General features: G+C 43.8%; 1 protein-coding gene across 1 annotated transcript; it reads left to right on the top strand.

Annotated features, from left to right (window-relative positions):
• The first annotated feature begins 1,416 nt into the window (after nucleotides 1-1,416).
• Nucleotides 1,417-9,541, top strand: LOC123450656. The gene is made up of 3 exons (XM_045127798.1): nucleotides 1,417-1,543; nucleotides 8,834-9,081; nucleotides 9,215-9,541. The coding sequence occupies exons 1-3, from the start codon at nucleotides 1,417-1,419 to the stop codon at nucleotides 9,407-9,409; spliced, it is 570 nt and encodes a 189-aa protein (XP_044983733.1). The 3' UTR covers nucleotides 9,410-9,541.
• Nucleotides 9,542-15,188: the final 5,647 nt, after the last annotated feature.

Raw genomic sequence — 15,188 nt, forward strand, 5'->3', positions numbered from 1 at the left:
CAATGGCGCGAGAAAACATTCTTGATAACCCACAAGTATATGGGACCACGATAGTTTTCGAGGGTAGAGTATTCAACCCAAATTTACAGATTTGACACAAGGGGAGCCAAAAAATATTTGCAGGTATTAGAAGCTGAGTTGTCAATTCAACCACACTTGGAGATTTAGTATCTGCAGCACAGTGATCAGTAGAAGGTAATATGATACTTTTGATAGAAGTGGTAACAATAGCAGTAGTAACGGTAACAGTGATAGAAGTTTTGTAGCAGTTGTAACAACGGTAGCAACAGTAGTAACTTAGCAAGCACAATATGTGGAAAACTCGAAGACACTGGATCGGTGATATTGCTCAATAATATTCACCATATAACACTCACAACATAGGACGACACAAAACTAGCTCATGTTCATCAATATAATGTAGGCATGTATTCCGTAAATAGTACGTGCTTATGGAAAAGAACTTGCATGACATCTTTTGTCGTACCCTCCCATGGCAGCGGGGTCCATAAGGAAACTAAGGGATATTAAGGCCTCCTTTTAATAGAGAACCGAAACAAAGCATTAACACATAGTGAATACATGAACTCCTCAAGCTACGATAATCACCGGAAATAATCCCAATTATTGTCACTTTGGGGTATGTGGATCCTAATACGTAGTAGGTGCATATGACTTGCAGGATCGAAGCAGGAACTTATATATAGTGGTGAAAACATATACGGTTCAGATCTGAAATCATGGCACTCGAGCCTTAGTGACAAGCATTAAGCATATCAAAGTCATAGAAATATCTATCTCCGAACATAGTGGATACTAGGGATCAATCTCTAACTAAACTAACTCGATTACATGATGAATCTCATCTAGCTCTTCACCGATCAGCAATCCTACAAAGGGATTACTCACTCTCGGTGGAGAGCATCATGGAATTGGAGATGGAGGAGGGTTAGTCATGATGAAGACCAAAGATTCCCCTCTTCGGAGCCCCAAACGAACTCCAGATTAGGCCTCCCAATATAGAATAGGAGGTGGCGGCGGCTCCATATCGTGAAACGCGATGAAACTTCCTCTCTGGGTTTTTCTCCGAAAATAGGAATTTATAGCATTGGAATTTGAGCCAACTGAGCCACGTGGGCCCCACTAGACACGAGACCGTGTCAGGGGGGCCTCGTGCGCCATGGTGTCTAGTGGGATGCTGTGGCACCACCTCCGGTGGATCTTTGTTCCAATATTTTTTTTATATTCCAGAAAAATCTCCAAAAAATTTCGCTCCATTTCGAGAACTTTTATTTCTGCACAGAAGCAACACCGTGGTAGTTGTGCTGAAAATAGCATCAGTCCGGGTTAGTTTCATTCAAATCATGCAAATTAGAGTCCAAACCAAGAGCAAAAGCGTTAGGAAAAGTAGACACGATGAAGACATATGAGGACGCGGCCCGTCCGATTGGCGCGCCACTAGCCGGCTGGCGACGGCCGGCCCGTCTAGCTGGCCCGAACGACAACCGGTGGATCAGCACCCATCTCATCTGCCCGTACGAGCGTACGACGACAAGATAGGACCCCGACGAGAGGCACGCGTGACTACACTGTGTGTTGACACGTCCCGCGAGGCTACAAGAGCTCATGATGCAAGCAAGGCGACGCTACAAGACCCCCGTGACTCTCATGGGTGACCGGGCTAGCTGGCCCTGTAGCAAGCCTGCGTCGACCCACTCCGTGATGATGGGCGTGCTAACCACTCTGGCATTCGACCGGCGGGCCCTGCGCTGGACAAGACTCGACAGCCGGTGGGCCCCGTGGCTAACTAGAGAGGCTGGCAGCCGGGACCCGCCCCTTCTTTCTCCATTATTGTAATCACCCAGCTAGCATATAAAGCCGAACCCAACCCCTAGTGAGTGGAGGCTGGCAACCCGAACACTTGACACACACCACTTTCCACACCCCACCGAGGCAGCAAGACTGGTAGCGAGAGCTCCATCTTCCTCCTCACGAGCAGCTCGAGGAGCACCCTGTGTTGTGACCACCTATAGTCACTCCGACGGGATTAGGGTTTTTACCCCATCAGAGGTCCGTGAACCTGGGTAGATCGGTGTCATGTGTCTCGTGCCTTCAGCCGTTCCCAAACGTCGCCAGCGCCCGTCGGCCCCAAACCATGGACTAAGCCCCCTCCCCCATAGCATGTGCCGCGGAAATACCACGACACTTCTGTTTATAAGCATTATTTTTTTGATATTTGTTAATTCATCGTTTCTCAATTATCAAACCTGCAATTGATTACATGTTTGGTAGCATGTCACATCAAAATTTTTGTTTTTATCATTTACCTACTCGAGGACGAGCATGAATTAAGCTTGGAGATGTTGATACGTCTCCAGCATATCTATAACTTTTGATTGTTCAATTCTATTATGTTATCACTCTAGGATACTTTTTGGGTATTTATTTACCAGTTTATATTATTTTTTAGCACTAACCTAGTGTCGAGTGCGAGTTGTTGTTTTCTGTGTGTTTTTAGATTTTCAGGTGTATAGTACCAATCAAAGTACAATTGCCAGGAAACATTTTGGTGATTTTTTTGGGACCAAAAGAAGACTTGAACGCTTCAGGAGGAGGCAAGAGGCCTCATGAGGGGAGCACCACATAACAGGGCGCGCCTAGGGGGTGTGGTCGCACTGTGTTGCCTCATGCCCCCTCGGCTGCCTCCTGGCGTACCTCTTCGTCCTATAAATTCTCTTTAGTCCCAAAAACCTTTGGGAGCACCCCGAAACACTCTTTTGCTGCCGCAAGTCTTCGTTCCGCCGTGAGGCCATCTGGAGCCCTTTTCCGGTGCCTTGTCGTAGGGGGAATCGATCGTAGAGGTCCTCTACATCAACCTCGCTGATCCCATGGTGATGTGTGAGTAGTTTACCACAGACCTATGATGTCTACCACACAACTTTATTCTTGTAGACTATGTTACACCTCCAAGCGCAGAGTTTTGTAGGATAGTAGCAATTTTCCCACAAGTGGATGACCTAATGTTATCAATACGTGGGAGGTGTAGGATGCATATTGTCTCCCTCAAACAACCCTCCAATCAAATGCAAAAAATGTCTTGCGTCCCCAACACACCCAATATAATGGAGAATTGTATAGGTGCACTAGTTCAGCGAAGAGATGGTGATACAAGTGTAGTATGGATAGTAGATATATGTTTTTTTAATCTGAAAATATAAAAACAGCAAGGTGGGAAGTGTAAAACAGCGAGAAAAATGTTATATAAATGATTGGTAATAAGGCTTAGGGTTCATACTTTCACCAATGCAATCTCTCAACAATGCTAACATAGTGGAATCATATGATCATCCCTCAACATGTAAGAAAGAATCACTCCAAAGTTCCTATCTAGCGGAGAACGATAAGATGAAATTGGCGTAGGTAATAGAACCACCTCAAAGTTATTCTTTCCGATCAATATTTTGAGCTATTCCTACAAGTGTCACACACAACCTAGAGTTCGTGCTAGAATAACACCCATGACACATATCAATCAACCCTAGTGTCACCTAGGTACTCCAATATCACCTCAACTATCCATGGGTAAATTATGTGACATGCATCAAACAATTTCAGATCTATCATATTAAATCTAACACAAAGAACTTCAAGGAGCACCCCAATATTTCTATCCAAGAACATAGTATGAAAATGTGCAATCAACCCCTATGCATAGATCCCCAAGGTCACCGGAATCCGCATGTTAATACCATAACATATATCAAGTGAATCACTTGAATTCCCAATGTCACTACGGGTATCCGCATGCAAGACATACTTCAAGTGTTCTCAAACCAAAATATTAAATCCAACATAACGAGATCTTAAAGGGAAATATTCAATTCATCACAACAAGGTAGCAAGGGAATAACATCATATGATCCAACTAGATTAACAAGGCTCGTGATACATTAAGATCATGCCATCTCAAGAAAACGAGAGAGAGAGAGAGAGAAAGATTGAACACATAGCTACTGGTACATGCCCTCAGCCCCGAGGATGAACTACTCCCTCCTCGTCATTGTCTCCGCCGGGATGATGAAGATGGCCACTCGAGATGATTCCCCCTCTCCCGTAGGGTACTGCAAAGGCTCAAAATGGGGTTTTTGTTGATACAGAGAGTTGCGGTGGAGGAGCGGAAGTTCTTTATTTATTTATGGGGTTTATGATATATATATAGGATTTTTAAGTGTTGGAATCATGCCAAACGAAGCCACGTGGGCCCCACAAGCCATCAGAGCGGGCCTAGGGGGTCGCGCCCTGTTGTCTTGTGGCCCATATGTGGCTCCCCTCTCGTGGTTCTTCACTCCAATATTGCTTATTTCCTCTAGAAAAAATTATAAAAAAGTTTTAGGCGATTCCGAGAACTTTCATTTTTTGCACAAAAACAACACCATGGTAATTCTGTTGAAAGCAGTGCGAGTCGAGGTTAGTTCTAAAAAATCATATAAAGTGCATCAAAAACCATATAAAACTATTGTAAACATAGGCAAACATGTCATGAATACTTCACAAATTATCGATACATCGGAGACGTATCAGCATCCCCAAGCTTAATTCCTACTCGTCCTCGAGTAGGTAAATGATAAAAGAAATTATTTATGAAGTGTGAATGCTAACATAGTATATAAGTTTGATCAATGATAATTCCAATAACTTTTTCTAGCATCATAACCAGCAACTTTTTCATAAAATCATCATGGTTGAGTAGCAATCAATTCACGTGTCATGGTTAAAACAATGAATTCTCTTGAAACTCTACGTCATGTGTTTTTAGTCATCAAACAATTTCAATGCACCATAAAGTCTAATTAAGAGCTGCACATACTCAATTATCATATAGTCTTCTATGATTTCTAATACTCAAAGCATACTTTTAGAACAAACAACAACCATGAAACACAGAGAAAGATAGGGGCTTAATGTTTCATCTCCCAACATATTTATCATAAAGATAATTGTCAACAATAATGAATCATGATCAAATATATTTGAGTGGATATATATTTTTAGATCTTTCCCCACCACATGGTACTTGTAAACTAATAGATTGAGGTTGGAATAATAAGTTGACTCAATATGAAAATAAGTAACATGAAAGTAAAGATATTGTCCCTTCGAAGAGGGAAGCAGGGATTTGCAGAGGTGTGAGAGCTCACTATTTTAAAATAGAGATGAATATGTAATTTTTGGTGTGCCTTTCCTATCAACGTTTCAACAAGATTTTTCAATATCCTGCATGCTAATCACATTATTGGTGGTTCCCAAATAGAATTGAAATTTTACTCCCCTTCAACCATTCAAACACATTCCATGGCTAGCCGTATCCACGGGTGCCCTCTAGACAATCAACTTTCTAGGGGTAGTCTTGTTTATTATTATTTTTGTATTATGAAGGACTGGGAATCCTTTTTACCATCCTCTCTCATGCAATTACAAGTGAATACACACTCATCTTGAGAATAACTCGCTTAGCATGGAAGATAATGACCGCCTCGTCGCTCCATGAGCGGTACGGGCACACAAAAGGGATGTTTATTTGAATGTTTAGCAAAGTTGTGAGAATCTAGATTCTGAATCAGATGGAGATCCATTGGTAGGATCATGAATCGTACAATCATATCTACTAGGATCGTAGAAACTTAGATTCTACGAGCAAAATCATAGAATTGGAGGAGCTAGTATGGATCGTAAGGTCGTAAGATCCTAAGACTTAAGTCGTGATTTTGAGGTGGCACATGCAAATTTACTTGGAATGACAATGAAATACCATATATAGGTAGGTATGGTGGACTCTCATGGAAGAAACTTGGCTTAAGGATTAGGATGCACAAGTAGTATTTCTCCTTAGTACAAAGTTATATCTAGCACAAGGTTGTAAAAAAGCACCACACGTTGGAGGATCCATAACAATATATTTTTACGCAAATATACCCAAACATAACTATTATGTTTTCTTCCTTGTCCAACTTTAGTAATTTGATCAAGGTTGAAAATAATTAATGAGTATTCACAATCATAAAAGATATCCAAGATAATATATCTCTATGTGAAAATTCTCTTTCTTATACTAATCATTAATGAATTGCTTGTATGGCCAATATTGTGATTGTCAAACTTCAATAGAATTTACTTTCTAAACTAAAAGTGAAACTACTAAAATGCATAATGCACATTGATAATTTCAGATTTATGATATTCAATTCATTCACAATTTACTCTTAGGGTATAAGTGAAGCACAAGAGTAAACACCAAACTACTCTCAAAATATATAAGTGAAGATTAATGAGTAGTCAAACAATTAAGTAGATATGTGAGGACTCTATCTCAACAAGGATTTTCAGATTTGATATTTTATTTCAGACAACAAATAAAACAAAAACACGGTCCAAAAATAGCACATATCATGTGGACAAATAAAAATTTAGGTTCAACATAGGCTAACCGATATTTGTTGACGAAGAGAGGTGGGATGCGTGGCATCCCCAAGCTTAGATGCTTGAGATTTCTTGAAATATTTACTTGGGGTGGCTTGGGCATCCCCAAGCTTGAGTTTTTGTATCTCGTTCAATCCTGTGATATCCCGGTTTCACCAAAGTTTGAAAAACTTCATCCACACAAAAATTGAAAAGAACTCCTGAGATAGGTTAGTACACATAAGAATAAGTTAACACTTTATGTACGGACAATACAAGTTGTATAATAATTTTCAAACATTAGATACTCTATACTAACATTTCTATAATTTATATCCATTAATATAAGTCATGAAAACTCTAGCATAAGTAGATAACAAAATTATGACAATAATACGTCCAAACATAACAAATTTGGACGTGATAACAAATTTGTATGATAGTATTGTGTAAAAAATTCATAAACTTTCCACGTTCAAGTAAAATCTGATAATTCAAATACTACTGCAATTTTTTTTGTTTTTATACACCACACATCACACATGCAATTCAAGCATTCTAAATGCAATTTTTGAAACTTTTTATTGAAAAATAAGATTATAAATGACATCTAACAGAGAACAACAAAATAAAATAACACTCCGAGATAAACACATATCATGTGACAAACAAAACTATAACTCCAAGTAAGATATGCCGATAATGTTGGAGTCGTAAGAGGGGATGCCCTCCAGGGCATCCCCAAGCTTGGACGTTTGAGTCTTCCTTGGATATTACCTTGGGGTGCCTTGTGAGTCCCCAAGCTTAGGTTCTTGCTGCTCCTTATTCACCTCATATCAGTATCTCACACAAAACTTGACAACTTCAATCACACAAAACTTAATAAACTTTGTGAGATGGGTTAGTATAATAAAAATAGATCATTCACTTATGTACTGTCAAAACAAGATTAATATTTTTTATCATATGGTACCTTCTGTATTTTATTATTCTCATAATTTATATCACTCAATAGACTATATGGAAACACGAAAACAAACAAACTATGCATGCAAAACAGAATCTGTAAAAACAGAATAGCGTGTGAAGATTTGAATGAACACCATACTTTTGAGACTCTAAAAATTCTGAAAAATTAGGACAACCTGGATAATTTGCATTCCAAAACTGTGTAAAAAATTCAGATCTTTTTGATGCCCAGTAAAATCAGAGAAATTCTGCACTAAACGTTTTTTTCCATAGAATCAAACAAGCAAGTATTCACACTATCCCAAAGACTTTCCTTGTCACCTTATTGAAATAAATGACACAAAAACATGAAGGAAAGATATCGAGTTATCTCGCAAGATGCGTTTTTCTTTAATGCTTTTTAGCTAGGCATGATGATTTGAATGATGTTCACATATGAATAGTATTTGAAATGTTAGTTATCTCGCAACATGCGTTCTTCTTTAATGCTTTTTATCTAGGCATGATGATTTTAATGATGTTCACATATGAATAGTATTTTAAATGTGCAAGAGAGCATCATGAATCACATGACAAATACATTTAAGTCTAACCCACTTCCTATGCATAGGAATTTTGCAAGCAAACAATTTATTATAGCAATAATCAAAATGCATAGGAAGGCTAAACAAGCATGATTTCAAAACTTTGAACACACAAGGAGAAAAAATGATATTATTGCAATTTCTATGCATAGGAATTTTGCAAGCAAATAATTTATTATAGAAATAATCAAAATGCATAGGAAGGCTAAACAAGCATGATTTCAAAACTTTGAACACACAAGGAGAAAAAATGATATTATTACAATTTCTACAAGCATATGTTCTTTCCTCATAATAATTTTCAGTAACATCATGAAAGAATTCAACAATATAACTATTACGTAAAGCATTCTTTTCATGATACACAAGCATACAATTTTTATTACTACACACAAGTAAAATTCGTATTATTCATCCTAATGAAAGCAAAATCAATAAAATAACTATCATGAGATACATGATTGATATAATCCATGTGAAAATTAAAATCACAATGACAAGTTTCATGATTATCCTTATTATTTATAACAAATTTCTATTTAACTATTTCGGTTGTCATTTCTTCAAAAACCGAAATTATATTAAGAAAACGTAACAATTGTATTAACCGAACGCCCAGCCCTTGGTATTGCTATACTTCCTGTTTACGCGGGGCCATGCCTGCCTTGCCTATTGCCCTATTCGATCGACTATTAATACCCACCCCCCTCGTGCCTGCGCCTGCTTGGCCATGCAGTCCCTTTCGTGGAGATCTGGCTCACGGTAGGTACTCTTACGTAGCTTTGCGTCCATTGAATTTCGATCAGTGTGAACGAACTTATTAGATGTGACAAAAGCATGGCAAGGTCCTGCCCGGGGGAGGCACGCACCGGTGCACCACCGCACCGGACCGAGCGCAGAAGAAAAGGGCCACTGCCCTGCTCCGTTCCGGCCTCCGTCTGCCATTGATGACTACTGCTTTCAGTACGATCCGCCCGCCCGCAAAAGTCGAGCCACAGCACGCACGCACACAGCGAAGTGTGCTTCGTCCTCGCGTGTCAAGTTCGGTTCGTTTGTTCGCGAGGATTCCCAGGTCTGTTTTTTTGTTTCTTTGAAACGGAACCAGGTCTTGTTTTTTGAGAGTTAATTGCAAAAGAGTATCACAATTCGGACCGTATTCACAAGATACAGGCAGCTTGTTGCAAAACTTGTATTTCTACGTATAGATGCTCTTTCTGACAGATATGGCCCACCGGTCAGTCTCTTACAAAAAAACCGGCCCGGACCGCTTCAATCCGGAAAAAACCGACTCTCTCTCTCTCTTCATCGGACCGAATAGGCAAGAAAAACCAGCCCCCTTCGTCTCGCCCTCGCTCCGGCGCCTGTCGCTCCGGCGCCCGGAGATGCGTGGCGAGAAGTAGCAGCAGAGCAGCCCGGCGACGAGCCCGACCACGGCGACGGCGTCCTCCGGATCCCCACCCAGTCCTCCTCATCCGCCGTCGTCGACGACGACGTCTCCGCCAAGCGCCGCCGCAAGCTGCAGCCCACGCGCGCCGCGGGCCCGCTCGCCACCGTGCCGCCCACCGCCGCCTACTACTCCGTCCTTGCCTGCAGGCCGGCGCGGGAGGCGCCGCCATTTCCGTCGCCAGCGAGCTCGCTCCCATCGACAGCCAGCAGAGCCTTGTCCCCGTGTTCCCTGTCCCGGCAGGAGACGCTGGCGCTGCTCAAGATCCGGGCAGAGATGGACGCCGCCGCCTACTACTCCGTCCTCGCCGACACCCTCCTGCAGGCCGGCGCGGGAGGCGCCGCCATTTCCGTCGCCAGCGGGCTCGCTCCCATCGGCGGCCAGCAGGGCCTCGTCTTCGTCGTCCCGTCCGCCGCCGGGGCTGCCGGGGGCAACCATATGATCCCGCAGGCCACCGCCGTGTGGATGGTCCCGCAGCCGGCCTGCACCCCCAACCAACCCACCCAGTACTGGGCCTTCCAGTCCGCGCCCCAGCGCATCAACATCGCCGGCGAGACGAAGGGTGCTGGTTTTTCTTGTGTGTCCGGTCCGGATGGAGAGAGAGAGTCGGTTTTACCTGAATCGAAGCGGTCTGGGTCGGCTTTTCTTGTAAGAGACTGAGCGGTGGGCCATATCTGTTAGAAAGAGCATCTATACGTAGAAAACACAAGTTTTGCAACAAGCTGCCTGTATCTTGATACGTATTTGCAAAAAAAATTGAAAGATGACACCAACTTGTGAATACGGGGCAATCGCTCGGTTGGGACCTGGCTGGGAGCAGCAGTTCCACGGAAGGTGGGAAATCGCTGGGTGCTCAAACAGCAACAGTCGGGCGCACGCAAACCGCGAAACCGCCGTGCCAGCGCCACACCGCACTAGCAAACGCCCGCAACTCTGAATGGCCCGCGAGGTGTACCTCCAAAGCAACGCCGGCCGGTACGGTGTGTTTGAATCACAAGCTGCTGCCCAGGCGCCGCGGCACCGGAAGAGCCCGCCCCGGATGCCGCCTCTGAAGCCTCGAGACAAAACACGGGAGCGCGTGGCGATGTGACGCTTGTTTTGCTTATGCACGGCGCTAGGTCGACTCGAGTTTGAATGCAAAAGAAAAAGGAAAAAAGGTCGACTTGAGTCCACAACACACAACGGTCGGCACCTGGAGGTATTTGCGGTGCACGCACGTACATATGCGCGCAACCGCGTTTGCTTTTACGGTGAACGCGGGTCGAGAAAGAGCGGAACGACGTGACGACGAGAGGCCTGGCCTATCCCGATGTACCACCGGTTTTATGTAAGTGACGTCCAGCACAAGGCCCCGAACGGCGGCGGCTGTTACGGCGGCCATGATGAGTTGACGATCCCAACGGCTCGCGGTGGCCTTGTGCCAGGGCGTGCGGCAAGTCACGTCGCCACGCCACGCCGTTGCTGGCTTGCCGCTCCGTATGTAGGCGCCTCGCCGACGCGGGCACCGTCTCGCGCTCGTTAGTCGTTATCCTCCTCCTACGACGTGGTTTCAACCGTGAGCTGACCAAATGAACAAAATCATCGCAAGCTCGGGATATTAGATCCTCAAACCCTTAAAAATAACCGTTTTTTTACAGTTTTCATCGAAAAAACGACGTAGAATAGAACCCTTAAACCTTAAAACCGTAAAAAAAAAAAATGTCGAACCCTCAAACCCCTTCCCAACCTGTAGAAGTGAGGGTGGATGGGGGGGGGGGGGGGGGAACTGCCCACAACCCGCACTCCTCTTTTCAAATCGCGCGGGAGGCAAAACTGCCTCGCCTTCCCAGCTCGTTCCGCGCCGTCGCCGCCATGGAGGGTTCCGCCCCGGCCGCCCCGCCCGCCGCGCCCGCCCCCGCCCTCGGCCCCGTCCTGCAGCCGACCGTGGCCGACGTGGTGGCGGCGACCCACGTCGAGGCCAAGCGGCAGCGGGCGGGCGGGCCTCGCCCCACCTCCTGCTGCCTCCCCATGTGTGGTTGATAGGAGACAATTGCCGGCATGAGGTACAAGGAGATGGCCGCTTCCAAGGGCAAGTCATTCCCATTTAAGCATGCTTGGGCAATTCTTCAAACCTTTGACAAGTGGAAGTTGAGGGATCACGAGACCGCACCCAAGAAGTCGGCAATGCTTAGGATGGATGATAGTGAAGATGAGGAGAAGGAGAGGAACTTGGGCAAGCCCGAGGGAACCAAGAAGGGCAAGCAAAGGGTGAAGATGGAAGGAGAGGCATCAAGCCTAAGGGAGAAGATGGAGCAAATGATGAAGGCAAGAGAGGAACTGGCAAGGAAGACATTGGAGACGAAGATTCTTATCACCGAGAAGAAGAAAGAGGTCAAGCTTGCACAAGTTGAAGCAAAACGTGAAGACGCAAAGCGCAAGGCCGACTTGGAGGAGAGGATGATCAAGGTGAAAGAGGCAAAGGTATGGAAAGAACTCATGGTGGAAGAGAAGGAGCACATGATGATGTCCAAGAAGGACATGGATCAAGAACAATTGCAATGGTGGAAGGACTACAAGGAGGACATCGCAGAGAGGAAGAGGATATTTCGTGGTGCGTCCTCTACTCTTCGAGGTGACACTCCGATGAGTGGTGGTGGCGATGGAGGTGTGGATGACTCCACCACCGGCGACAATGGAGGTGCTTGATTGACGTGGAAGTGGTCTAGGAAATGGCGCCAAGTGCAATTTTTTGGTGATGCTGCCGATGAGAGGGGGAAGATGATGATTGTGTGATGTTAAAACTATTAAACCATGCATCAATGATCTTTATTTCCGTGTTTGTTTGAAGGTTTATTATGTTTTTAGTGAAAATTATGCAATGCCAAAAGACAGTTTTAAGGGTTGGGGTTGGGGCAAAGACTAGAACCCTCAAACCCAACCCTTATAACGGGGCAAAGACTAGAACCCTCAAACCCAACCCTTATAACGGAATATTCCGTTATAAGGGTTGGGTTTGAGGGTTCTAGTCTTTGCCCCTGTTTTTCAACCCTTAAAAGTGTCAAAAATGGGCAATTCTCAACCCTTAAAAATGGTTTTAGATTTAAGGGTTTGAGGGTTCTACTAGAGATGCTCTTAGGCCAACTTTAACGTGTCGATCCGCAGCCCAACACACCGATCAAAACGGATGACTGTTTGTTTTTCGTTCGGCCGCAACTCATTTTAGGTTCAAATTTAGATCAGGTTTATGTCAGCGCACACTGCACGGACGCACGCGTGGCTCGTCACCTCTAGCCCGCACGTTGGTGCCGCATTGATCATTCTTCCCTTTCCCCCTCCAGACATGACATCCTCCGGCCATATCAATTTTATCATCGTCGTTCACTTCCGGTCGCTTGGACATTGACTAGGACGCCTCCCGCATCCATCCACTCCTCTCATCTCAACGCTGCATCCGAGGCACATTCTTGTCGGCGTTGATGGTCATTTTTTGCCACCGTCGTAGCATGAGAAGGCACACCCCACTATCACATTCCCTCGCCTCCACTTCCATCGCCCTGCTCCCTATACGGGGAGGACGCGGGGTTCTTCACCGTCCAATACTCCATCATGCCCGTAAGCCCGCAACGTTTGCACAGTTCATCTAATTTCGTATAGAAATATGTGATTGGGCAACTCATATTGGTTGAGCACATGTGGATTCACCTTGGCGACCAATAGATATATCGCCTCTTTTTCTTCCAATATATTTGTTTTTGGAATATGCCCTAGAGGCAATAATATTATATTATTATATTTTCATATTCATAATTAAGAGTTTATATTCTATGTTATAACTGCTATGATCCTGGAATACACGATTTAGTGGGAATTTCATATGCACGTGTGGAATGATAAACGATAAAATAAGGTTCCTAGTCTTGTCTCTAGGACTGGCTTAAGTAGTGTTAGTGATCACGTTTCCCGGATCTTAGTACATAGTTAAGTGTAACGATGATCCTAAAAATATATTGAGAGTATAATGTTAGAAGAACGATCATATTAAATCGACCCAAAATTGTTTGTTATACTTCGAGATAATATCGTCTGAAAACAATTGTTATAGTAGGGAATGCTAACATGAGTTTTATATTCTTTTGACCATGAGAGTATCATAATCACTTCTTACTGTACAATGAGCTTTGTGGTTGCTTAAACGCCATCTGTAACTAGGTGATTATAATGACAACTTACATGTTTATCGAAAAATTTGATAAGAGACTAGATAGCTTGAGATTGGGATTTGCTCCTCCGACGATGGAGAGATATTCGTAGGGCCCTCTCGATGTGACGGCATCCATCATTATCTCAACATACACAAGTGATTATGTCACGGGGATGCCGAAACATGAAAATGAGAAAGAAGAATAAAATCGATAACGAGGATAACGATATAGTGAGCATGTGATGACTCAGGAGGATATTGATGCATCTCGGGTTTTGTAAAGTATCGTGAAGCAAAGGTAGTATCACATGATAACCAAAGGTTCACTTTAATACCATTTATGTGCTCATAGGGATCAATTTGGACGTCCACGGTTTCGATATCGGCCATTGAACAAAGGGCCTTCGTTCATGCCTATGGGTTACCAAACCTATGGGGTCACAAGCTTAAGGTAATCAAGGTGTGTTGATTTTTAGTAGTACGGGAGTGATGAGAACATATTTTTGAAATTGTTTCATTAATATCCGGAATAGTTTTGAGAGGATCCAAAAGTGGTTTGGGGTCACCGAAAGGGTTTCTAAGAGTATCAGGTTATAATATATAGGTAAAAAATGTTTCTCGGGATGATAAATTATATATAAAATGGTCTAAAAGTGTTTAAAACAACATGCTATAAAATTCCAAGAGGTGGAAGGCAAGTTGGACCACAAGTGCCCAAGTGGGAGGCGCATCCCTTCCCTAAGGAAGGAGGCCGAATTGGAGAGGGGGATGTCATGGTTTTGTCATGACACATGTCCTCGTGATAGGACTAAGTCTAGAAGCCATCACAACAAGGTGATTGCTTGGATGGGGTTGATCGGGAATGAGAGACAAGAGTTTACCCAGGTTCGGCCCCTCCGATGGATGTTAAAGCCTACGTCCTGCTTTTGGTGTTATTGATGATGATCTCGATTACAAGGGTGCGGAATCGGTGACTTAGCTCTCGAGGATTCCAAACTTGTTCTTTGTACCTCGGGGGCTTCCCTTTTATATATAGGTTGAGGCCTTGAGATTACAACAGAGTCCGGGTCGTACTGCAACCCGTGACCTAGTCTAATTCCTACTCATCTTGTCATCCAAGGAGGAAAACTCTTGATGTTCTCTATGAAATAAAACCCAGTGGTTTATATAGACACCAGGGGTACCTAGCGATACATATGGTCGGTTACCTTGCGGAATAAGCATGAAGATACTACCACCTTGACTTGGAGCACACATCAAGGCTTTGTAAGTTTCCATCCTGAACATAACGTCGTCTTATAGTTCGACCCTTCAATGATAGTCATAGAGCGGCCCACGAGCCCGTCCCGTAGAGATAGGTCGGCGGCCCGAGGACCCCTTAATCCCGGATTCCCTCATCCGCCGCCTCATCTATGTGACGTGTGTCCTTTGTGTGCCTTTTATATAACTTTTTCTGCAGCATCATGTGTGCTGCAAATTTTCTCCCATGATAACATCCATTTTGCATAAAATGAAGACGGAAAAAATATAAATATTTTCCGCAACATCATCTATG

The sequence above is a fragment of the Hordeum vulgare genome, chromosome 4H, assembly GCF_904849725.1.
Source record: "Hordeum vulgare subsp. vulgare chromosome 4H, MorexV3_pseudomolecules_assembly, whole genome shotgun sequence".
Lineage (NCBI taxonomy): Eukaryota > Viridiplantae > Streptophyta > Magnoliopsida > Poales > Poaceae > Hordeum > Hordeum vulgare.

What these genes read in the sequence shown, in the direction of transcription:
- LOC123450656 (XM_045127798.1), top strand. Translation starts at nt 1,417, where the DNA reads ATGAAGACATATGAGGACGCGGCCCGTCCGATTGGCGCGCCACTAGCC. An exon ending in TCTCATCTGCCCGTACGAGC is followed by an intron (nt 1,544 to 8,833) that starts GTACGACGACAA and finishes CGAACTTATTAG; the next exon opens with ATGTGACAAAAGCATGGCAA. An exon ending in TTGTTCGCGAGGATTCCCAG is followed by an intron (nt 9,082 to 9,214) that starts GTCTGTTTTTTT and finishes TTCTACGTATAG; the next exon opens with ATGCTCTTTCTGACAGATAT.